Consider the following 26,843-nt stretch of genomic DNA (forward strand, 5'->3'; position numbering starts at 1 on the left):
TATTTTTCACGGAAAAAATGTCAAACAAGCACACTCCAAAAGTAGAAACTTGATTGAAAAATGATATTTTCCATAAAAATTAAGTCAATCAAACACGCTCTAAGTGTATCAAATATACTAAGATCTCAATGTCTAATGCTGTAAAAGTAAAAAAGTTCTTTGAAATACTGTTGGAATGTCCTTTTTTTGGTTCAAAGACTGTTCAAGAAAACATCGATCCTCAAAGACACAAAAAGCAATTGAGCAAATAAGGACGACTCTTTTTTCTATTATCTCTTCTTCACCTACTTGTCAGCTTCATATTTTTGTAAAATTAAGTTTAAGATATGCCAATACAATTCATCCTATCTAATAATCTCATATAGAAGTACGGGTAATTATTGATAATGGCATTTTACAAGCTTTTCTAGTTCTCAGATCGATGTCTAATTTAAATTCGAGAAATTTCTTCTCTCTAATACCCAATTTGAAGATAAATTGAGCAAAATGAATTTGAAGCTAAATTGGAGCTTAAGGATGGAATAGAGGAGCTATCAGGATGTTGGGAACTTGATTGGAAGCTTTGAAAGTGTAGTTGGATGAATTCACAAGTTTTGGGTACCAAATTCTATTTTTGGAGAAGTTTGGCTACCAACTTGAACATTCTCAACACTTTAGAGGATCAAATTTGCAGAAAATAGAAGTCGAAGGACTAAAAGTGTTTGGAAACACGAGCTGATGGACTAAACCCATATTGAAACTACGAATGATGACTCGATGAGGGACCAACTTGGGATTATCGAAAGTTGAAGGCTTAAGTTGACAAAATCAAAGGCAAGGGACTTACATGGAAGAAATTGTATAGTGGGGGGCTTGGTATTTAAATAAGAAGAAAATAAATGGCAAGGCATTATCTTCAAAACTAGTAAGCATTAACGAAAAGTAGCTGAATTTCTATAACAAGATCCCAAAAACTCAAATTTGCTGAAAAAGGTCAATATTGATAAAAGAGAGTCATTACAAGTACATGATACATAGATCAAACGAGAAAATTGATTGCAGAACACATTGCATGGTTTTCATACTCCAGGAAAATAAGAAAGATTCTCAAATGAGCCAATATGGGTGAAAGAATGAATCACGGGAATATGTTCGATCATAACACGGCCTTCACCACCCTTTCTAATTGCAGCCATAAATTCCTGGTTCATATCATACACTGTCAGCTCTTCAACATTGGCAAGTTTGCTGATGCCCAATGGAGGCATTTTCAGATTCTGACATCTACGGAGTGATATTTGTTGAAGTTCAGGCAAAGCATTCGTTTCAAACACTATTTTGTCTAGCTCTGGAAGTTCTTCAATAACCAATTTCTTTAGTTTTTGGAAGCTCGAATCTTCAAATACTAACTCCTTGCCAACATAACAATCGACCAGTTGAAGCTCCATGAGGTTACGCAGATCTAGAAGAGAATTCAGTGGACTGTAGTACAACTTGGACCACTTCAGAACAATTTTGAACAGATTATCAAGAGAGGAGATCCATCTCGGGAATTCTTCGAGGCGTCCTTTCAAGTATAGCCGCTGAAGAAATTTAGGAGGATTGACCAATTCACCCAGTTGAAGATACTCTTTCTTAGTGGTTGTACTTAGATCCAAACTATTAAGATTCTTCATCTTTTCAATAGATTCGCACAAGTCTCTGCTAAATTCTTCCGGGATCCCAGTAAGTCCCAGCTTCCTGAGTTGGCTCAAATTTTGTAACTCCCGTATGATCCTACCACTTTTGCAAACCTTCACAAGAGACAATGCCTGTAGATTAGTTAAGTTTTTAATCCCTTCAAACACCTTAACTCCTCGTATAGAGTCAAAATCTGTAAAATTCTTCACAGTTTTTTTGCTGGCGAAGAGATGCCGGAGATTCTTCAGGACACGGATTTTTTTTGGAAGCTGGATCACATTAGTCCGCTTAAGATCCAATGTTTCAAGGTAATAAAGCTTCTTTATGGACTTGGGAATCACCTCTATTTCAGTATCCCTGAAACTAAGATACTTTAGGAGGCCGAGATGAACAATTTTTTTTGGAAATTCTTTCAGAGTTGAACCTTGCAAGTCCGAGATTCTTAGCAATCTGAAATCCTGAAATTTGTTTTCAATAGCAGTGAGAGAACTATTGTCGTTGCTGAAGAGGAACATGGAACGAACACCAGGGAAATCTATCTGAATGTTCCTTGACGAACAAGTGGAAGCACTCTGAACAGATAGGCGACGTACTTTCTGGTTTGGACTGTTTTGCTTTGAGAAAACTGATACAAAATTCTCGTCCTTGCATTTCTGAACAATAAATTCACGCAAAAGGTTGAGAACTCGACAGTTTTTTGGTCGACCATCAAAATTCCTTCCGGAAACATGAACCAAATTCCTCATAATCAGTTGGTTAAGATAGTCCTCGGCTACCTCTTCAGCTGTTTTCCCATCTGTTTCCATCACAAATCTTTCCGCTACCCACAAGCGTACGAGCCTCCCACAATCAACAGAGTAATCTTCCGGGAAAATGCTGAAGTACAAGAAACAACTCTTAAGATCACTTGAGAGATCCTTGTAGCCAGACAACAGCACACTCCCAATACCTGACAGATAGGAACTACTTCCAATTTCATATCCAAGGCCGGCGTGAAATTTCTCCCACACATCTGGATACTTGGGTTTCTGTGATAGCACAGCACCTACTGCCGAAATAGCAAGGGGTAGTCCTTCACATCTTTTCACAATTTTGTTAGAACAATCCTTCAACTCTGAAGGACATTCCCCATTGCTATCGTGGAAGGCCTTTTTACAGAAGAGCGTCCAAGCATCTAGCCATTCCAGACCATTCAGGTTATGTATAAATCGGTTTGAGGATGCAAACGAAGACGCCACGTCATGAGCCCTGGTGGTAACAATTATTCTGCTGCCAAAGACATCATCTGGCAGAGCATTCATAATGCACTCGTAGTGTTCTACTCTCCAAATATCATCTAGAACAACAACGTAACTCTTTTCCATCAGGTAATTTCTTAGATTAGTCAGAATATCTCCAGCTTCACGGTGATATGGTTCCTTTCTAGATGTACGAAATTGATCTAGCATACCGCTTAAGAGTTCCTTGACATCAAAGTGCCGAGACACATGAACCCAAGCATGGCAATCAAATTGTCCAAAAATGTTTCTTTTCCAGAACACATTCTTTACGAATGTCGACTTCCCAGAGCCACCAGGGCCGACCACAGCTATTCTGACTAGTCCCTTTTCTCCCTCCGAAGGTGTTGGAATGATGCGATCATCTATCAATTGACGAACAAATTCTTCCTTGGGTTTTTTATACCCAACCAGTTCATCGTCAAGGAGAAGAGGACTCAATTGAACTCGAGCAGTGCTTGTGCCAGAACTCCTTGTATCTCTTGAAGGGGGGTATCCAGCGGGATCGAAGATTCTCATTTGTGAGCCCATAAGTTCGATATTTTTGTTGATGCTTGTGATCTTGTCGGAGATCTCTCGAAGAGGATAGCCATGCTTGATATTATGGCTCACCTCGAAAGATTTCCGAATGATTTTATTGCTGCGAAATTCATACATGCTGTGCAGGGAAACATCCTCAAGAACATCCTCTATCTCATAAGCAATGTCTCGAACTTGTTCGACTTGATCTTTGCGCAACCTACTGCCGTGCTCGATAAGGTCGTCATTATCCTCTATGAAGGCCTTCATCCTCCTCAACAAACGTATGATATTCTCAATTTTACGAATGTCGACTTCCCAGAGCCACCAGGGCCGACCACAGCTATTCTGACTAGTCCCTTTTCTCCCTCCGAAGGTGTTGGAATGATGCGATCATCTATCAATTGACGAACAAATTCTTCCTTGGGTTTTTTATACCCAACCAGTTCATCGTCAAGGAGAAGAGGACTCAATTGAACTCGAGCAGTGCTTGTGCCAGAACTCCTTGTATCTCTTGAAGGGGGGTATCCAGCGGGATCGAAGATTCTCATTTGTGAGCCCATAAGTTCGATATTTTTGTTGATGCTTGTGATCTTGTCGGAGATCTCTCGAAGAGGATAGCCATGCTTGATATTATGGCTCACCTCGAAAGATTTCCGAATGATTTTATTGCTGCGAAATTCATACATGCTGTGCAGGGAAACATCCTCAAGAACATCCTCTATCTCATAAGCAATGTCTCGAACTTGTTCGACTTGATCTTTGCGCAACCTACTGCCGTGCTCGATAAGGTCGTCATTATCCTCTATGAAGGCCTTCATCCTCCTCAACAAACGTATGATATTCTCAATTTTATTCTTCATATCACCTTCATCACGATCACCTTTCTTGCGATTAAGGTGTAGGCTGATGGCCGGGAGCGCCATCTGAAGTGAAACCAATGCTGAAGAAATAGCAGTTTCTGCCATGATTGTTGCTTCTTCTTTGACGTCAGAGCGGAGGATCCTTTGTGCACCACCGTGGAATTGAGACAGACGAGAAAAAAGCACGAGAAATTACCGAAACTCTTGCGCTAAAAAACGAAAAGGAACTGTGTTCAATAATTTATTTTATGGCAATGATCTCTCCAATGGGATATCATTTTTATTTATACAGCAACAGATGCTTGAGGTGATCGATGTCATTATCATACACCGTGTTTAGGTCTTTCAGTCGCCATACAACATTTACAACTCGCTTTGTGGAAATCGAGAGACACACGAAGATTCCTAATGAGTTGAACGAGGAAAAGTAAACATATTGACTATGTCGAGATTTCAATACACAGTACATAAGGAGAAATATTTCAGTAGAACGGTCGTATAAAGACTTTGTCATAGATCCTTGCAAACTATGATTTTTTTTATTTTTTATTTTTCCCTCCAAACGCTGATAAATAAAATGAAACCAAATAAGTTTGCAGTTCAAGGTTAACAAGAAATAAATCATTACAATTTTCATTTTTTGGCATACAAATATGTTCAATTCTAAATATAGGAAAGCCAAAATAAGCGAATGTTCGATAAATTGATGATCTTGTTTAAACAATAAAACTCTTAGATCCCAACTTGAGTCAGTGTATTAAATTAATAACCCTGTTAAATGCACAAGATAATAATTTTTTTTAGATCCTTTAATGCCAAATGAATATATAAAATAATAATTGCTTAAATTTATAAAAGTTCATAATTATACAAATTAACAAACTTTTAATTTTCAACATTTTTTCATTAATTCGCCTCTTTCAAAAATACGCATCTAAAGTCTTTTTGTGTGTTCACAGATTAAATTTTAAAATTTCACCACATTCAAAATTTTTTTTTTTAAATTTTCTATATGTATTATGGTAAAATATAATACAAGTTATACAAATATAAGATAATCTATAAATTAATAAATTCTTCATTTATCGATAAATTAATAATCTCTCTAAAATGATAATTTTTCTCGATCTCAACATTATTATTTTTATAGGCTTAAATTAAAATTATAAAATATGGCATTTGACATGAGTTCAATACCAAACATTGAGATGAGTCCAATCTGTAAGCCTGACAAAATCCTCCTTTACCATGAAGATCACAAATTATTGTCTCTATTGGGCAGTTTCACAGAAAGTTGACAAAATCCTCCTTTACCATGAAGATCACAATTTTTTTAGTTATAAAGTTACTTTTGCTTAAAAATAACTTTTTAAATTATTATATTTTTATTTAATCAAAAAAAATTATGTATAAGAGAGAAAACGTGAATTAATTATTTTGTCTATAAGAATTACATTTAAGATAATCAACTAGAATAATATAAAGTAATTTTTAACTGGGAGAGAAATACCTTTTGGTTTGGACTAAAAATGACATGACTCACAGATTTTTCGCCCATAAATGTTGAATTCGATAATGTAATTTCCACGAAATACTCATCAAAATAAGCAAAGAACTGGTCCTACAAATAAAAAATGCAAGAGGAGACTTTGAAAAGTCCCAAAAAAAAAAAACAAAATACTTTTGAAATATATTAATCAAAAGATAATTTGAAATCTCAAAAGTACAACAAATATGATATTTTATCACACAAAATCATAAAAAAATAAAAAAATGAAAAAAATGAAAAATAAAAAAATATTCTTTTTATCAGCTGGATATCGATAAATTGATCATATAGAAATTCATAGTGTTACTTTTTAAGAATAAAAAAAATTTGTGCCTAAATAATGGATGCTGAGAAGAACAAAAGGCATGGATCTTAAAAGTATTATTTCGGCAAAGAATTAATCTACTTGTACCAAATATCTTACCTAATTTTTGATCGAATTGACAAGTGACTCTCCCTACTGAAGGGGCGCCTGTCCAATCCAATAAGGGCGCAACACTTGTCAATTCGATCATCCATTTAGTAAATGATTTGGTACATATAACATCTTTGCAAAGGACGAAGCAGCAACCAAAATAGCAAGTAAAATTAAAAATTTCATAGTTACAAAAACGCTTCACAATCGAGAAATATTAACAAAAATACAAAAGCCAAAAATCAACAAGAGTCCACGACTCGATTAGTGATTTGGAACATATAGCATCTTTGCAAAGGACGAAGCAGCAGCAGCCAAAATAGCAAGTAAAATTAAAAATTTCATAGTTACATAAACGCTTCACAATCGAGAAATATTAACAAAAATACAAAATCCAAAAATCAACAAGAATCCACGACCCGATTAGTCACAACCATTTTCTAAAATGGGAAGCATCCTTCTTGTAAAGTGTTAATATTGACAAAAAAGCCAGTGAAGTGTGTACACAGCAGCTTCTTCACATCTGCATATCACGATTTGCTAGCATCTGTTTCAACCTTTGTGATTTCAAAACGCTCATTTGGTGAAGCTCTTTCAAAATATCAATATAACCGCTCAAGGGTCGTCCACGGACTTCAGACGTGTATCTTTCAAAACCGAGCCTCAGAGCATCATTAAGAGAACCACGAACATCATAACCAATCCTTCCAAACGTTTGCTCTACATGATTAAGATAACCACCGAATATTCTCCTGCATTCATTTCTAATGGACGAGTGCCGTGTTAGTGCATTGTGCAAAGGCATGTCATTTGTAAATGTAAACGGACAATATGGAAGTCCTTTATCAAATAATGCTGCCAGCTGTTGTTCAATCTGGATTGGGATCTCTAGATATTTTACAGTTACTAAGTCCAACTTCCTCTTCCGTACCCTCGCCAATTTTGTAGCCCCAGCAGTGCAGAGCATGAACTTGAAGGTACTGCACTTACCCAATGGAAATGGCTCGTCACACTTGGAACCTGTTCCCTTTTTATTGGTGTAACCTGGGTAGTCCTCAATTTTGAAATCAGCACATTCAATCATCTCTAAAGCATAATTTGATGCAAGATCCCCAATTTTCCAATTGTTGAACGGATACGTCGTCTTGTGGCTAACATGTATTTCACCATTTTCTTGCAACATGTCACAAGCATTCCTAAAAAATTCACAGGCAAGATTCCTGTGCAACCTGCAAATAAGATTTACGAAAGCATAATCCTCTAACCTGTACAAGAAAAATACTAAAAGAATTGCAGCAGAGAAAGTGATGATCACTTGTGCAGTCACAGTGATTTTGAACTATGTCAAGGAGAAAACATAATGAGAAGGAAACTAATAGAGCAACCCAACTAGGAATGGTTAAACTATAGATAGCACAAACTGTGAACTTCAGCTTATTTTCTTCATTGAGAGATACACAGACTTACTTGATAACTCCGGGCTTGTGTTCTTTCCCATGGAAACCTGCGTGAGGAAAGTTATAAATAATTCGGTCGAATTTCCGTTTTTCAAGACCTGGATGAAGCTTGATTTTCTTTACATCCACTTCATGTAAAATGGAAGCCCCATTAAATTTCAAAGCAAACAGATTTGCGTTTGCATTCTTGTACTTTATGATTAACTCACCTGTTTGAACAAAAGGAATTACTCGGACATTAGATAGCCCACAAAAAATTGAAAGGTAACAGTGATCAAAGCACAAGAAATAGATTAAAGTTAGCTAAAGGACATACAAACAAGTGAAAAAGCATTAACCTCGAGGAAACAAAAAACCACAGAAGTAAGAAGCATTTTACATTCAAGAGCAGTTGTGGGTTCCAATAAATTCTTTGAACCATATGGACCACAGAATATATTATAAACAAGCAAAAATAAAATAAAATTAAGAACAATCAATGAAAGCACAAAAACATCAGGTAAACATGTGAATCCATTCACAGATTCCCTCAGTCCCTCGGCAGAACATAGAACTACAGAGAGAAAGAAGTAGAGAGTAAACCAATCTAATGACGGCGTTTCTCAAGAAAAAGAAAGGGGAGTAAGGGCAAACCATAGGAGTCGAGGGAAGAAGCTGTAATGTTGGATGCAGTGCCAAAAGCGAGAGCCAAAGACAAAGAAAACGAAAAGTCTCCTTCCCCCACTAACAGTATTTGATGAAGCGATGAATAGTGTTTGATCCATTTTTCTTCCTCAGTTTCCATACATTCTTTCTGGTTTACTAGTATCCGATGAAGACATGGATCTGTTCTTGTTGAAGAGAGAATTAAAAAGGTATTTATCTTATGCAATTATTTGAAAGGACGTTTCAAAAGAATGGCGTGGATTGCATCGCCATTCGCCATTTATTATTATTATTATTATTATTATTTTTTTTTTTTTTTTTTTTTTTTTTTTTTTTTTTTTTTTTTTTTTTTTTTTTTTTTTTATACCGAGAAGTTCCAACTTCGTCTGACTAAATCCTGGACTTCAAGCTTCCGGCTCCTCATTAGCTTGAGTAAGTTAAACGCGGGTTGTGCCCTTATTTGCTCCCAAGTTCCTACATGGCCTTTATTCCTTTTCCAAAGAGGACCCTCTCCACTGCCTTCCAACACCTTGCATTCGAGATAAATCCTCCTTCCAAGATGCTGCATTCCAGGAATCGAACCCTCCACGCTTGGTTTGTGAGCCCACCAATGCAATTGTTCCACCAACTCGGATGTGCCCCGGGGGGCAGATTGCATTGCCATTCTGTTTGATGGGGGGCGTGGTTTGGGCATTGGGTGATTTTGTCGTCGGAAAAAATCACTTTGATAGTTGGACCTGCAATATAAATAATAATTCCAAATTTGAATAAATATATAAAATATGCCCTTTTCGGTAAATATTAAAATCAAATTTTTAGTATATTTTGATAAAAGTCGATGAAATATATAATTAAAAAATTATGGGACCGATAAAATTTGTAGTTAAATTTAATTGTTGGCAAGGGTTATATATACTTTTTCCATAAAATCAGACTTACTACGCTGCATTTTTATGAAAAAACATTGTACTTCAAAAATTTCAAGGCATAATGATCATTAACACATTGGTGGAGAAGCTGTTATTGATATGGAAATCATTGATCTCGTAGGAAATGTGGATATTCCACCATTTTCGCTCATCATATCTTTAGCATTCTTGAAGAACAAACTCACAATTTTCTACTTCTATGCTTTCTTCGAATGAAGAGAAAACAAAGTAGTTTAACAACAGACATACTGATGAAATTACAAATAACTAACAAATAAAAACTATATACACTACATTACTTTTTCATATTTTAACGACACTCAGACATCACAAAATTGGACTATGTCCCATTCCTTAAAGATACACGAAATCTATTTGCCTACATTATCAAGTAAATTAATTAACACGCTGAACTTGAGCCTCTTCTAAGCCCAAACTTGTACGTTTTGCTTGGGTAACATAAAAAATTATCATTACGACCAAAGCCACACTTGGTGCGATAACCTGGATAATCAAAGTGACTAAATTTCGCAGCCTCGATCAGTCCAAGTCCATAGGAAGAAGCCATGGATTCTAACTTCCAATCAACATGGAAATTATTGGTCTTGTGGGTTATATGAATTTCACCATTTTCACTGATCAAATCCTTAGCATTCTTGAGAAAAAGACTCACAAGTGTTTTGTGCTTACTGCATAGGAAGAAAAATAACGTCATTTAATTGAAGATTTATCCATGTTATTACAATAAAGTCGAAAAATGATGTCATTAACCAAAAGAATTACAAGAAGTTAACTCAAGGACGAGCGATAAAATTCTCGGTGAAATAACAAATTAATGATAACTCACCATAGTTGAGCCTCGCGGGATAAATGCTTAAAAAAACCAGCATATGGAAAGTTGAAAATTATTCGATCAAATTTCATTTCTCCGAGCAAGTGATGATTTGAAATATTAGTAGCATCAATCCCATGCATGACCTTGCTCTCCCTATTCCTTAGCTTCTCGATGTTGGACATTGCATGCGTATAATTTGCTTTCAGAAAATCTGGAAATTTAACACGCGAAACCTTAAACGTTAAATATGCACATTGGGATACCAATCTAAGTCATTGTCAAACACGACATACAAATTTCATATCGTCTAGTTAATTATACTTTTGTTACAAAAAGCAAAACATCTTCTGAACAGTAGAAGGTGATCCAACTAATCTTTTGGAGAGACAAGGTTGTAAGAATAATTTTATTCAAGCATTAGTTTCTTTTTGAGGAGTACGATTTCATTTATTTTCATCTCTCTTTGTCCTAGGCGTTGAACTTTGATATTCTATTGGAAGGCCTCAATATGAATTAAAATAGGAACTGGCATTGACGTTAAGCATGGCAATGTACTGCAAGATGTGGTTTGTAATTTGTATAACATTTTCAAGAATATATCTGCGATCTCCTAGTTCATTATGCTTTCTTCATAAGTTTCCTCAAATTATCGTAAAATTTTCTTGTTTATGCAAAATTATATTAATTATTTATAACTTTGTAAGTATATTCTTTAAGCTCTGCGAAATATATGCTTAAAAATTCAAAATCTTGAGCTAGTGAAGTATCAAATTCATCAAACCGAAACATAATTTATCAAAATGCACTTTTACGTGAGATAATCAGTCACTACTCTCTAATTTAGCTCAGTACAGACTGATGAAGCAACCTCCATCAAGATAATATCAGGTTTTCTACGAATGTCGAATCTGTTTTTTAGATACTAGTAAAGAAGAAGATGAGGGTAGAACTTAATTACCATATTAATTGGATCACAGCAAAATGATAGTCACCAGATGATGATCTCGTTACATCAAATCGATCATCATCTCCTGAAATCAGCCACGCTTGATTTCACTGGCCGAAAATAGAAAGGAAAACATAAACTGCGATTACTGTCAGGATGATGAGGAGGAAGACCAAGACATAGTTTGTGTAGATCAAAATTTTGATTTTTATATAAATTGAAGTTTTAATTAATATTTCATAGAATCCACAAATCTAAAAATCCAGTTTTAATACCACCAAACTGATACTTAGTGATGAAGATACTTTGAAAAACTTGGTACTTTTTGTAAGTGTTATGCCCTAAATCCAATCGATATAACTAGATCCAATCGATTTAAGTTATAAATGCTTTTAATATATTTAAAGCATTTGATTTTGGCGAGATCTATTATTTATTTAAATTAATTTTGTGATAAATAATATTAAATAATAGAATCCGAAGATCCAATTTTTAGGTAATCTGTTAATCACAAGGAGTTGTGATTGTGAGATACAAATTACATATAATTGGATCTTGAATAAATCATGGTCGTAAGTAATAACGAGATACGGATATCGTTAATACAGTTAGACCATCACGTGTGGCATTTCTTACTTGTGAGGTAAGTAGCTGATCTCACGAGCTAAAGTGTGGTGATACTTAAATGAACACGTGGATGTTTTGTTATAGAACAAAACATTGGAGACCCGCTAAGAGATTCCACATGGATAACTATCTGAGTATCAGTGGCTAATCTCTAACGTTCGGTAGTGGAATTGGTCCTTTGACTTTAGGTCGTCATGGTACCTTATATAAGGACAGTCATACTTTGGCGGTGTTGAATGTTGCTCTGAAAGGGGTCGCTAATACGATATCGTTCGGATATGTCAAGAATCGTATGAAGGTTGTGATTGATCAATAAAGGATTCGTCGCTCTTAGATAGTAGGAGATTATGATCTGCGTTTCATTCAATTAAGTCGGTGATGAAATCTTTGGCCAAGGTGTACTCATAAGTCGAAAAGGAGTTTTCGATTTATATTGACTTAATAGTGGAGTGAAAGATATGATCAATGATCGAGATTGACACAATTCCATATTTCATAATTGATCGGATCGTATTAATGAATGGATAATTGTTTCATGGTAAACGAACGAATTTGATTTTGTCATACCACGTGACATTTTCCGTCACATATATTGCCCTAACACATTGCTAGATGTCAATCAGGGACGACAAGTGTGAATTGACGATAAATTAAAAGGGTGTATTAATTTATCAATTTTGATTAGATCAAAATAATATTTCACGACATTAGGCATCGTGGTCGGGAACCTAATGGGTCGCACACAAAAGAGAATTAGAAGATTGCAAATTGTCAATTGGTTAATTTAACAATCGTTGGATAAATTAATTAATTGAATTTGTTGTTTATATTCCCGAATTAATTAATTGGATTAATTAATTCACGGACCAGGTTTAATTAATTGGATTAATTAAATATTGGACGAGTCCGTTTGGGTTTATATATATACATAGCTAGGGTTTGAAATTTATAAGGTTTTCATTATTTTTGCTGGCACAAGAGAGAAACCCTAGCAGTTGCAGTCTATTCTCTGTATGGATTTCATTGGAGGCTGGACAATTGGACAGCTGTGGGAGGCAGATTCAAGCTGCTGGAAAGGAATAACGCGAAGGAGTTTGCAAATTACAAGAAAAGGTATATTTCTTATCACAGTTTTTATCTAAATACAAAGCTGAATCCTAAATGGGAATTGAAATTTGTTAAATTCCACTGTGCATGTTTAAGTACATTTCCTACACTTTTGACTAGATAATGATTATAATTAGGCTAAAGAGAAAAGCAATTTGTTGTTGCTACTTTTGTTATTTGGCACGGTATGTAGTATTAATATTTTCATTCCGTACCTTAGAAGAATATATTGAACTGACCGTACATATTATATGCAATTAAGGAGATGAAACTGCACCAGCTTGTACCATGGTAAAATTTGGTGAGCAAATCATAACAATGAATAAATTGATAACAATGACTTCAATTACAAAAAATATTATGCAAACACCCATTGTACTACCCTCTTGTTGTTGTGCCCCCAATATACTTGATTGACCATTCAAATTTCAAGATTCAACAAATGTAGTCAGTTAATAGTATTTCAAATAACCCAACAAAAACTATTCAATTTCCTTACTGTTCCTATCTCAAGTTCAATCCAACCTTTTCCATTGATTAAAACAATCAATAATAGACAACAACATTTTGTAAAACACAAACTCCCCTGCTTTGCACAAAGAAATTCTCATCATAGTAACCACTTTCTTTCTGCCCCGTTTATTTCTCTCTCTCCCAAATACACAAGTACACTCAATGCTGCCTGTTCATTTTATATACTCACGAGTTAAGAGTTATTGGTCTGTTGAGCTCGTCCAGTGGAGCTTACTACAATCAAGATTGTTCCTCTGTACATGGGGTTTTCTTTTGTTATGGGAGCCGAACAAGGCGTATATTCGTCAATAAAAAATTAAAAAGTTCGAAGTTAACAATCTTTACTGTAATTAATTACTTTACAAAATGTATGAGCTGGTGAAGATTAAAAGGAGACCGTAATTAGAGCATTAATTACAAAAATTCCAATTAATTGCAATTTTCCAAAAATTTAAGCAAAAGTGTGCAATTAATTACGAAAAATAAGGTGAAATTTACCCACCTAAATTCATTCGTTGTCGAAGCTGATGTTGTCTTATTTTCCATCGTCTAACGTCGCCTAACAAATCTTGGCTTGCACTAAAGTTGGTACTGTCTCAGATGGTGGGTTTAGGCTGCTGAATTAATTTTGGCAATGGTTTTCGGCCGGTTGCAAAAGTGGACAGAGAAGAAGACCTTTGTTGTACAATAATGAGTTGCTGTCTAATTTTTTTTCCGCTCATTCTTCCCTCCAAACAGCAGTTCCATTATTGATATAAAAAAAAATGATTGTCAAATGAAAAGGGATGCAAGTTAGCATGCCACGTCTGAATTTTCAAAATTCTATATTTTACCTTGTTTAGAAGTCTATCACAGTAGCACTATTGAGATAGAAAAGTATATTTATTATTTCACAATTTTTAATTGAAAAAATGGGCGAAAATGACATTTTGGGCAATGAAAAGTGAAAATAAAAGTGAAAATGTCAAAAAATGAAAGAGAATGTTATTTTCCATAATAATAGTGAAAGATAAGGACATTAGGTGCTAATTGCATTTTTAATGTAGGGACGAGGGGCAAGCACATGGACTAAAAAGTCAAGGTCTTCTGCAACTTACAAACGTATTATATACCCAACTTCTCGCATATATTATTTGTGCATGATTGGGTGAGCTTAAGAAATTATTTGCGATTTAGTTTATTTTATAAGTTTTGAGTGCTTTTATTAAGCTTAAAATGAAATGAAACTTGTAAGATTTTTTATTTTTTTTAAAGATATAAATTTGAAATTAACTTTCAAACTTAGCCAAACATGTTTTTTAAGTTTGAAAATAATTAAGTTATTTATTTTAAAACAAACCTAAAAAAGTAATTCTTTTAGTTCTACCTGAAAGCGAATTAACATGTCTTAGAAATAAAAATTTACTTCAAAATTTAGATGTGATGTTAGAGATTTGATGCATGTTTTAATTTCTATCGAGTTCTATTATTTGTCAAAACTCAACGTATGCATGTGGCCAAGTTAAGGTTTCTTATTTTGAAACTGCGATAATTTGAAAACGAGTTGAGTATTCAAATTAAGGTTTCGAAACATTCATGTTCTTGAAAATTAAAAGATATGAAGCCATGAGATGAGAGTTAATGAGCCAAGATCATGAAAAGCGATTTGTCAAAATACTTACAAACGACCGAATTAGTATGTTGAAAATGCTATTTGCAAGATTGGCAAAGTCTAATTTCGGGAAAATCAATGGCTGCATCAAAGATACAGTGCTAGTACATCTGAGAATTCTTAATTGGCTAGTTGTAAATAGCCCCAGGGCTATGGAATAAAGGATTATTTCGGACCTACACCGAGGTATTGACGGTGATTAAACAACTATGTTATATCATGATATGTATAATATTGGGGGAGTATGGGACAAAAAATAAATCTACTTGATTTCAGACTTGGTACAATCCAAGGTTATCAACCGCTGATATCCACCACAGGGTAAGCCACCGCCTCTCAGGCCTCTCGACTGATTCTACCGTAGAGGCCGATGATAGACAATAACTCCGCCCGAACACAGCTTTCAACTTTCATCGTACCGTGCTCTTCAAAGAGCAACTGGTTAAACACAGTTTTTATCTACACATAAAAATGGTTTGATTTGAAGAAAGAAATGATTTATTTCAAAAATAAAAAAATAAAAAAGAATCGTACAGATCGAATTACGTTAACCTAATATATGGCTTAATAAGTGATACTCAAAACTTCTGGTACAACTTAATGTGATATTTTATATGTGAAGGAGTGTTTCTCATAAAGTTCAGAAAATATATATGATATTATTTCTATATTTTGTATATAATTTGGTTTGGGGTAATAACTTTTCAAGGAATGCTGAATAGTTGTTAGAAGGCGAACAGCCTATCGATAAAAAAAAATTAAAAAAAAAATGCCAATCCAAATTCCAAAATATATACAGTTTGGACGCCTGGTTATGAAACTGTAATATGTAACATTGGCTTGATGTGGTGGGTGCAAAATGTTCCTAATTTATTAATTTTCTAATAAATCCAAAACCAATGTTAAGTAAATTAATTACATTGATGAATAAGGCTGAAAAACTTAGGCCTTATGTGAGCTGCATTCTTTTAAAAAAATATATTTTTACACGGTGATTTGATATCATTTCAACTATACATTCTTTAATAAAATAATATTACATGCAAATAAAAAAAAATTCCTCATTTTTTCACTATATATTCTTTATTAATTTATTATTTCAAAATACATTCTTTCAAAATAATGTGGCTCAAACGCATGATTGTGATTTATAATATTTCTTTTTCTTTTTGATACTTTGCAATACCGTACTAAAGGCCCAACCAACAATATTTTTCAAACATACACCAATTTCAACGGATAATGCTATTCAATGTTGTTCTTGAATTGATTTCTCAATGCATTAGAAGACATCACAATTTCATTAAACAATGAATCGGTGACCTCTCTAGTAAATTAACGATACTATCCTTAGTCAATTCAAAACATTTATTCAATCAGTAAATTGTTGCATTTAAACATTTTAATCGCGCAGACCGTCTTCCAGTGGAGAGAAACAGATTGGAGAAGAATTATCCAAATACTCGAGCCTACAAACTGCCAATAAATCACATGCTGAGGCAATTAGGTGGATTAAAACCATAGTCTTCACATCCATAATTTGATTGGCATGGACTTGGATAATAACATGGCACAGGTGGGCACGGCGGACATTGCTTAGGTGGGCAAGGTTTACACGGCGGAGGCTTGCACGGTTTACATGGCGGAGGCGAGCACGGCTCACATGGCGGAGGCTTGCACGGTTCACATGGCGGAGGCTTGCACGGTTTACATGGCTTGCACGGCTTGCACGGTTCACATGGCGGAGGCTTGCACGGTTTACATGACTTGCAGTGTTCACATGGCTTGCACGGTTCACATGGTGGACACTTCGGTGGAGGCGGCTTGTTTTCTCCCACACTTTCAATTTCGACAGAACAAAATTTCTTCCTGAGAGATATAACCAAGCAAGCAACATCAATTCCTTCTCCAAGTACAACCATTTTATCATTTTCCTTTTCTATAGTCACTGAGGTCACTCCTTGTACACCAACAGCAATCTGCATGCCTTTTGATTTCTTCTTTTCGCATTGCAGGTTCACCTTTATCACTATTTTTTGCTGCAAAATAAATAAAAATTCATTAATCCCATCAAAATGAAAATAATAAGAAAAACAAAATCAATTAATTTCTTGGAAAGAGGCTAATTACCTTCATGTTTTCTCAATGAGAGTACTACAGGGCCTTAACCTATTTATATATACGGCAAAGAAACTTTCATATTAATGTTTATGGTGGAACGGAATCTGTAAGGAAACTAATGACTCAGCTAATACTAAGTTTCCCCAACACGAAAAGACAAAAACAATGAAATAAACCATAAAATAAAGGAAGCTAAAACCCTACAATCTGCATGTGAACATAATCTAATAGGACCAGCGAATTAGAAATAAAACAAGTGTGTAAGAGGACAAAATCATAGAGTAATTATACCACCGTTTGTTAACAATTTTTCACTCCCAAAAAATAAAAAATTTGACCATTGTTTCACTATTTTAGCAGTTATTTTTGACTTCTTCACTCATAGATAAGACATACTTTTCTCTTTAACAATCAAAAAATAAATTTTCATTATCACTACCGAATAAATGTAGTGAAGTTGGTCAGCAGACATCAATATTTACAATCTACTTAATTAGGAAATTAAAAAACTTCCCAACAAATGTTGTTTTGTTTATTAATTTCCCAAGTGAACTACGAGCTTGATATTTAAATGTGAACAGTATAATTGAAAAGAAGAAAAATAATAAAATCGACACACGGAATGTTAACTAATTTTAGACAATGTACCTATATATATATAATGTAGTCCTTATTTCAAACAATTATCCAAACAATATAGGTCCATCTCTTCTGCTTCATCAACTAACCCTCGTATATATTAATATGAGCCACCAACAAAGCTTTTAGTCAAATTATTCATTTTTTAAGTTTACAAATTATTTCTTTGCCTAACATGTTCCATCACGGTAGATTTTAAAGAATTTTGTGAGTTACTACATGTAAAATGTACTTCGAGAGGTACGTAAGCTTCAATTCTGGCACTCGACTTTAAGACAAAGACAGATATGTGCAAAGTAAAACTTTATAAGCAGGAAAATTTATTAATTTACACTATCATTTCATAAACTGGATTAGGGTAATTAAAATATTTGATGTACGGACCATCCAAGGACAATTAATATTTTCTCAATCAAAAATTTAAAGCATATCTTTATGGCCTTATAAGTTCAAAAACAAGAAGACAAAATGCTTATGCATGGAGACGAAATTCTGGGATGTGACAGCCCAGCAGAACATTGATGCTCGTCAAATTGGGTCGGGTCTAAACCCCGTCAAACATTTGAATAAATTGACTTCAGTTTTTGGATGCAAGGGAAAATAAAAATTTTTTAACCCCAACCACGGTGTTTTATACGTAGATTTGCAGGCTACAATTCTGTCCATTTATTTTATATGCTATCCATGGTTTAACTTTTTGAAGCTTACAGTAGCAATAATCAATGTTCATTCATACATCACATTGCGTGGAAACATAAATAATCATAGCGATAAGAAAGATTTTAAACTTTACATTCGAGATTTTTCACCATTGAATTGCCACGCTTCCCATTTATATTTTGAAGAGAATATTCTAGTAATTTTATGGAGTATTACTAAATCTATTGTATTGTGATTTGGTACAATGTAGATGTTTTGTAAAGAACCAACATAGTAGCTATCACTATATGATAGTGATCAAATAGAACCCATTATTTTGATTATAAAGAAAGATTTAAAACATTTTCCAAAGACTAAGGTTCCAACACAACTTGAAACATGAGGATTCACAAATCACAATCATCACCATTGGATACTTGGTATCCATCTATTACTTCCATGTTTAATGAGGGAATAGTGCCAACTGACACACTTGCTTAAGTTTATATATAAACCTCTTCTTATTGGGGACTACTGCAAGAACTTTAAGATATGATCTTACCCTTTTCCTTATGCTAGCAAATGACCCATGTATATGACTTATTGTGTTTTTCTTTTCAGCAAAAGTTTGCCTTGAGCCTCTTAAAGATCCAAGGTTATGTACATCTATAGATGTCGAATTGTTTGAGTTCCACTACACATCATATCTCATTTCAACAAATCAATTCCAAAGTTGAATCTTGCATTGGTCGTAGTTGGAACCAGGGGAGATGCTAAGCCTTTTCTAGCCGTCGCAAAGAGACTTCAGTTCACTATATCATTTTAGTACCAATGTGTTCCACCTTTTTTCTTGTATGCTATTTTCATTCTAAACTTTTTCCTTACTATTATTTTGCAGATCTAATTATAAACTCTTCACAGTGAAGCACATATAATATTTGAAAGCTTAGTTTAATATATATTTGGTTCATCCAAAGTATATATCAGCATGGAGGAAGAAATTAGCTATGAAGATATTTACATGAAATTTTGATCTATGGATTTAGTTTATTTTTAGAAGCTACTTTTTTCCTTAACTTTCCATGAGATTGATTTTTCAGATGTACATATTTGCTTTAAGTTAAATGTTGATGTGTATTTTAACAATGTTGATGCCTTAAAGTTATGTCAATCTTTATACCTTTTTTTAGTTGTATTATTGTTGTCGTCTCAGGAGAAGGCACATGTGTTGTTAAGTACCGTTACAAGACTTATAGGGTCCATGATAACAGCACAAGTAACGTTACTAGATTTATAAGCGTCTATGAAGACAGCGCAAGTGTCGTTACTGGATTTATAAGTGTCCATGATAATGGCATAAGTTTCTTTATTAACTTATACGGTCCCTGATAATGGCACAAGTATCGTTACTCGAAATCTGACATTACTCGAAACCGTTCCAAACCTGAAAATCGAACTGACATTACTCGAAACGGTTCCAACCCTACCAATTGGGTTGGTTTGACGATTTAGGTTGGTTAGACGAGTAATTTGTTCACCCCTAAATTAGAGTTCTTGCTCGATTACATAACAAATAGCTTATTAATGTTTTGTACATGTCATAGAATCTTTATAATTTATTATTCAATAAATTTGTAATCCCAACTCGATAATTTTATAAGTAAATTAATAATATATTGGTACAAAGTGCTTATCATTCAACTATGATGCCTTCATAAATTATGGTTCAATCACTATTTTTTTTTTTTTTTTGTGAAATTGTATCTCCTTTTGTATCTCATCTCTAATATATCTTTAACATGATTAAAAAATTTTGGCGTGATTTTTTCATACTATAACAAAAAATTATTTAATGTCATCATCACTTGAGAGTTGTTTTGACGTGATTTTTTCATACTATAACAAAAAATTATTTAATGTCATCATCACTTTAGAGTTGTTTTTGCAAAACGAAATACATAATAAAACTAACTTCGACTTTATCATTTTTATCATTTTCTATGATGCTCTTTAATTATATGTTTGTCATTTTCGATAATTTGATAGATTTTCTCTGGTCCCAAGGGTGACGGCTAATAACGTGTTTGATAATCTCCAATTGAGTCAACTCTTTGAAGAACCGTGTCAAAATTGAGTGGCTATTTAAAGTATTTGCATTATGGAAGAACCATGTTGGATATGAATTAAATTTTAAATTTAATATTAACTCAAAATTAATAATTAATTTTGATCACATATTTTTGGCAGGAAGGAAGGCTAACACAATAGAAACATCGGCTTCGGGCCGAACCCTTATACTAGTCCTATTGATCTGATAAGGCAGGTTTCCAAGGGAAAATCTTTTGACCCAAACTCTTTCACTCTAGACCTCACTTAGTTTATTTGTCTCGTCGTATGAGAATTCTATGCTCCTCACAAAGATATACTTTCTTTCATTTATGAGAAGGTAGATTCATACTGAATTTTCAACTATATCTTTTATTAATTTTTATTAAAATCTACTAAAAATTTAATTTTAATGTCCACCAAATTTGGGCATAAAATTATGCTGTTTCTATAGTCTGATTAAGTCATTGTCGCTGTTGACGTTACAATAAAATGGTGTCAATTAAAAAAATAGTTCACTCTATCCAATTAATAAATTAATTATATTCTATACTAATTGACTCCTCGCCTGTAGCTTTCTGGAATCAAAAAATAAAAAAGGGGACACTCCGCACATTTATAACAATATAATATAATATATTAATACAACAATTGCATGATTGGGGATATGCTTAAAAATTTGAGTTATAAGTATCTTTTATTTATAACAAAAAATTAAGTTTTAAAATAATTAATTTCTAAATTCATTACGGTAATTCTATTTAATACCACCAATGTTACAATATCAATTTAGATGGCATTGAACTAAAATCCTAATTAAATATGTCACATAATTTTACATTTAATTGCTAAATCACATAGTACAACTAGCTAGACTGATGTTTCGTAGATAACACTGCTCATGTAGCATTGTCATGAAAAGTTGGCTTAGTTGTCAAATGTTTTCGTGAAGTGAGACACTTATTTTTATTTTTTTGATCTTTTTTTTTTCTTTTGACAACAAGAGAGAAATAACAAGAGAAAGATATATATATATCAAACAGGACAAAAGTCACCAACCTCATAATTTTCAACAATCAACATGTTGAAAAATACTAAAAGACCAAACCACTCTGCATAAATAAACTAAATAATAATTTTATCTAATAATATAATAAATAAATAAAAACTTATTATGATAACGTACATCTTCAAAACTTAATTCGAATTACATAATTGAACTGCTATAATTTGGATGTTGGAGGTGGCTTGTATAGTTGTAATGTGTTTGATTCTCGTTTGACTACTTCATTTCTCATTTTGATTAAATTTTTCGACCCTTTCAATTTTAGTGAAGCGGAATATCTTCCTTAGTTTAATGGCCAAGTTAACAGTATCAAACCTTCTCCAATTACCACCAAATAATTTTTCTCGTTCACAATATTTATGGCCATCACACGTGCCAGTACCACAAACAAAAGTAAACCCTAATCAATAAATATTTAAGTTCAATTATCCAACTTAATAATCCAAGTAGAGGGACTAAATTAAAACAAAATGAATTTAAGACAAACAACAAATTCCGCTAAAAGATCATTGATCACGAGTGCATTTAACCTATATATACACATGCATATGTAGCTCGCTTTAGACTTTGATCATGCATGCTGTTGATCTTGTTTTTTGTAAGGACAATGTGGACAACAAATATCGGGCCCCCTCTTATACACAAACAAATCCCATCACATGAATACGATTTACTAGCCCACAATACTCCGACAATGTGAATGTAGGAGAAGCAAAATGTCACGAGATAGAGGTGTTGAGGTTCCAACGATAGATTCGAGAGACAATTGTATTACGATCACCAATCGCAAACAAAATTAAAACTAGTTAATGCTAATTTGTACTTAAGTAAATACACAATTGTTGAGAAAGAAGACAAAGAGCGGTTTTTTGGTGTCAAGAGTTGCATTAGTCTCTTTATGTTACATTGGGGTATTTATAGTGTTACAAATGAAATGACGACCCTTGAATGGAAATACACATGACCTCATCTCCTTAATTCAAGCATTTAATCATATACATCAATTTTGACCTGCTAACATGTGGTATACTCAATGTTTACACAGAGTCGCCACTTTTGTTGACAAGACTTGACATTCATACTTATTATAAGTGTCCCATCAATCATTCCTAAAAGATTTCATGCATAAGTCCAGGATCTCCTTTGTGTAAGTCGTCACCACATGGAGGGGGCCTCGGACTCATACGAGGCTGCGTGCTTTAGAACTTCGGCATCGCAGGAAGGATGGGCCTCATACTATATTTCCTAGCCTCGTCGCTCGTGTGTGGGGCTTTGTTGAGGTGGTTCCAATGCTGTGAGTAGGTAGCTACTTCACCGAGTCATTTTTGCCACGTGGATAAGAGGGCCCTGATTACGTGGTGCCAATGTAGCGAGGCATAACAATAGTCCCTTCAAGTCTATATACGATTTATTTATATCATGCGTGGACTTAACTAATAAGCCTTAATAAAATGAAAATTTGTCGACACACAATAGTCCCCAAGTCCATGCATTGATATAAAGATTGTGATTCGAGCTGGAAGTTACATGTTAACATGTTACTGATGTATCTGCAATTGGTCTTAAAGTGAGGCAAACAAACGATGAATCGCCGAGGCTAATTTTGGTTTGTCATTGCTTAAATCAATTTTTTTGGGAGCCATTGTAGGATGAGGCCGAACTTATTTTTGATGTAGCTGAAATTAATTTCAGGCCGAGGCACGAAGAGCCTAAAATGCCAAGGCTCGCTTAGCTGTGAAGTCGAGGCACTGAGAGCTAAACTTCGAGGCTCGTTTTAGTTGCAATGATTGCTTTAGAAAATAATGCCAATGATTTGATGCTTTTGCCCATTACCAAGAAAAAGCAGTGAAGGCATTACGATTTTCCCCGTGTGTACGGCAGTTATATTAAACATGCAATAATGATGATACATTTGTAGTCCGTGGTGGATGCGTTGTGCCAACACATGAAATTTACACATCAATCTGAGGCGTCCGTTTAAGAAACTGTTCGAATTCAACGCCTCAGATTTTACTTGAAATTGGATGGCCCAAATAGAGAGGTTACAATCCAGTGGTTCTGGCTTGTCCCCTATTTAGTATAAAAGGCAAAGAAGTGTCATTTTGATACCTTTACTTTTGCAAAAATCTTGTGTCCTCTGCTTTCAATATTTTCTGGCATCCTTGTTCTCCGACGACTTCGTCCCCAGTTCTCATTTTCATCTAGTATTTTTCTTTTAGATTCACCGTTTGTAACCTTTATTTTCACCGTCCTCAAATGGATTTCGAGTCGAGTGCTAGTGGTAGGGTTACATTTGCTAGGTTCGATGAGGAAGGGGCACCCAGGGGTTTTGAGGTTGGTTACTAGACTATGAGTGAGGGGCCCAAACGACTAATTGCTCGTGCAAAAGCTATGGATTCCTAGTGGAAAACTGCCTACACATTCTAAGGGTCTGTCCTATGGCAAGGCCATTGTGGGATAGATTACGAGGCAGGTTGGGGGGCCTCCAACATTCCTTCTATAATGATCTCTACCAAACTCACTAGCCTTATTGCACCTTGGTTTGTTTTTTGTTTTTCTTAACTTGAACTAACATTTCCTTGCACTCTTGCAAATTCGGTTAGCACTTTGAGCTTTACGAAGCAGAATGGGACGTGATCTAGGACATTTACAAGCGTCCTTTGAAGTTAAGACACTTTGATCATCTCATCAATTGCAGCGGATATTTCATTGATTTTGGCTTGATGGCATCTAGGGATAAGGACGGAGCCTTGTTTTTCAATATTACTTATCATTTTAATAGTGTTTGACCTTAGTTTTTTGTTGTTGGCAAATAACTTTGGAAAGGAGGTATCCCAACCCTGGCATGGTCGCAATCTTGAAGGCCACGACCATCATGGGGGCCAAAGCGCTGAAACCCTCCTCTGGGGGACGAAGCATGCCAAAGGGTTAAGTTCAATTATTCGACTTAATAGTCTAAGTACAGGGACAAAATCAAAACAAAATGAATTTAAGACAAACACAAAATTCAGCTAAAAGTTCATTGATCACGAGTGAATTTAACCTATATATACACATGCGTATGTAGCTCGCTTTAGACTTTGATCGTGCATACGGCATTCCCTTAGTTTTTGAATTGCAATCTTCATGGCTCTTGATCAGCTCCTTTCTTCATTTATTGGGACATAAAATAACTGTTAGACATCATGTTGTCAAACGATCTCCCGGGCGATGATGAAAACCAATTTTATCAGTCGACATGAATGACTCAACGATAAATCAACACCGAATAATGGATGAACCGACCTAGCATTGCTTTACCTATTGGATGGCTAATAATCTTTGTGGCTTGTTGGTGTGCTATTGGAACTTAACCCTAGTCGAGCCTACTTACCATATTGTGACTTACCTTAAGTTGGCCATTGGATTATTATAAATTAGTAACTCCCTTTCATATGTTGAACCCGTGCGTGAGAGAACCCGAGAGAGAGAGGCAGTCTTTTTCTTCTTCTCCTTCATGCATCCTGTTAATTAATCTTCCCTACCTATTGCTTGAGGCTTTGTGACTCTTACCTGTGTGGTATCCATCCTAAGTGTGTGGAAGAAACAACAAGCAAAAGAGGAAAAGCAACCATAGGAAGCAAGGACGCCGGCGGTCGGTCACCTCTCGGTTTTGGTGTTGAATTTGATGTTTAATGGTTAACTGAGCCCGGAAATCACTTTGAGCAGCTTGAGGAAGATCCTAACATCTGGTATCAGAGCTTGGGTAGCAAAAAAGGGCTCAAAATCGGCTGATTTTTGGACATTAAACATTGAACCCAAATCTGAAAATCTTCAATTACTCACAAACTAAAGCTCGGTTGGACAAACGGAGACCATACCCATTACGAGCAGGTTGAGGCGCCCCTGGTTAGGCGAAGCTGTCTTCAGGTAACTTGCTTGTTTCGATCTCCTGAACGCGCTGATATACTTTGTTTTGTGTTTCAGATTACACAGAAAAAGTTGGACAATTTTGCCCCTGGTGCGATGCCGACTGAAATTCAACAGCAAGCTCATTTTTCTTCACTCTACGGGCCCAGATAGGTCCGCTCTGGTAAATTGGCTTAATCCATTTAAATTCAGCAATAGCGAGATCATCGTGTGGAGTGATCGTTAGGTTTTGGGGTTACCGTGAAGGGGTATCCATTGCTTGTGCTAGAACTAGGATTACTTGCGTTAATTGAGTGCTTGTTATTTTGATTTAAAGTGCTTGGTATTTCTTGGTGGACGTAGCGTTTAGGTTAATTGTTATTTTTGCTAAGAATTAACAAGATATTATCTTATCACGCTTCTCAATACTACTTCGTGTGGTTTAATTAGTGTGTTAACCAATGACAACGCATAATTTTGATTTGGGAATATTTAACGGTAAAGTGGACTTCTCTATCTGGCAACAAAAGATGAGAGGCATATTAGTCCAACAAAAGGTGTCAAAAGTCATCGAAGGCAATTTTGCACCTGACATCTCAAAAGAACAAAAAGAGGAAGCCGATGAGCTTGCCTATACCTCAATAATATTACACTTGTCTGACGCTGTCTTAAGAAAAGTCGAAAAACTAAAAACCACCAAAGAACTTTGGAAAAGACTAGAAGACTTATACTTGCTTAAATCTACACCGAATAAACTCTACCTACTCGAACGATTCTTCAGCTTTAAAATGGATCCTTCAAAGGATATCGACGACAATTTAGATGTATTTAACAAATTGGTGCAAGATATTGTCAATTGTGATGAAGCCGTGTCTGAAACCTATAAGGCCATTATGTTGCTCAATTCAATCCCGGACTCTTATAAAGAAGTTAAAAATGTCATTAAGTGTGGTAGGGACACGTTAACACCTGAAATTGTCGTAGATTCTCTTAGGAGTAAGGAGATGGAAATGAGGGCTGAAAAAGAGGATAAGAGGAGTGGAGAGTTGCATATGATGTGGGGTAGAACTCAATTTAGGCAAGCCAGTCATGATGGATACCAAAGTAGTGGCGAATCAAGTAGTAATAGTTGGAAAAAAGAAGGGGAATAGTAGATCTAGGTCAAAGTCTAGAACTAAGGCTAGAAAATGCTATGACTGTGGAGGCACATGGCATTTTATAAAAGACTGTTATTAAGAAAAGGGAAAACAAAAGGTTAAGGAAAGAGATGAGGTAAATGTGTTATCCTCTATCTCTGATACAAAAAACGGTGAAGTCTATGTGATTACTAGTCCAGTCGCATACACTACTGAATTAAATCTAACTACTAATTCTCACATGCATGAATGGATA

General features: G+C 34.8%; 3 protein-coding genes across 3 annotated transcripts; all 3 read right to left on the reverse strand.

The window, feature by feature from the left end:
- Positions 1 to 894: 894 nt before the first annotated feature.
- LOC111395133 (disease resistance protein RPM1-like) lies at positions 895 to 4,423 on the reverse strand. Its single transcript, XM_023021145.1, has 2 exons — positions 3,894 to 4,423; positions 895 to 3,819 (listed from the first exon to the last, which is right to left on the reverse strand). Exons 1-2 carry the CDS (start codon positions 4,421 to 4,423, stop codon positions 1,059 to 1,061), a joined length of 3,291 nt encoding a protein of 1,096 aa, XP_022876913.1. The 3' UTR covers positions 895 to 1,058.
- A 2,012-nt stretch (positions 4,424 to 6,435) lies between these two features.
- On the reverse strand, positions 6,436 to 8,618 carry LOC111395800 (uncharacterized protein At4g26485-like). Its single transcript, XM_023021955.1, has 3 exons — positions 8,373 to 8,618; positions 7,750 to 7,948; positions 6,436 to 7,511 (listed from the first exon to the last, which is right to left on the reverse strand). Exons 1-3 carry the CDS (start codon positions 8,521 to 8,523, stop codon positions 6,800 to 6,802), a joined length of 1,062 nt encoding a protein of 353 aa, XP_022877723.1. The 5' UTR covers positions 8,524 to 8,618; the 3' UTR covers positions 6,436 to 6,799.
- Positions 8,619 to 9,579: 961 nt separating this feature from the next.
- On the reverse strand, positions 9,580 to 10,355 carry LOC111395801 (uncharacterized protein At4g26485-like). Its single transcript, XM_023021956.1, has 2 exons — positions 10,161 to 10,355; positions 9,580 to 10,002 (listed from the first exon to the last, which is right to left on the reverse strand). The coding sequence occupies exons 1-2, from the start codon at positions 10,328 to 10,330 to the stop codon at positions 9,714 to 9,716; spliced, it is 459 nt and encodes a 152-aa protein (XP_022877724.1). The 5' UTR covers positions 10,331 to 10,355; the 3' UTR covers positions 9,580 to 9,713.
- Positions 10,356 to 26,843: the final 16,488 nt, after the last annotated feature.

This window comes from Olea europaea, chromosome 6 (assembly GCF_002742605.1).
Source record: "Olea europaea var. sylvestris chromosome 6, O_europaea_v1, whole genome shotgun sequence".
Classification (NCBI taxonomy): Eukaryota; Viridiplantae; Streptophyta; class Magnoliopsida; order Lamiales; family Oleaceae; genus Olea; species Olea europaea.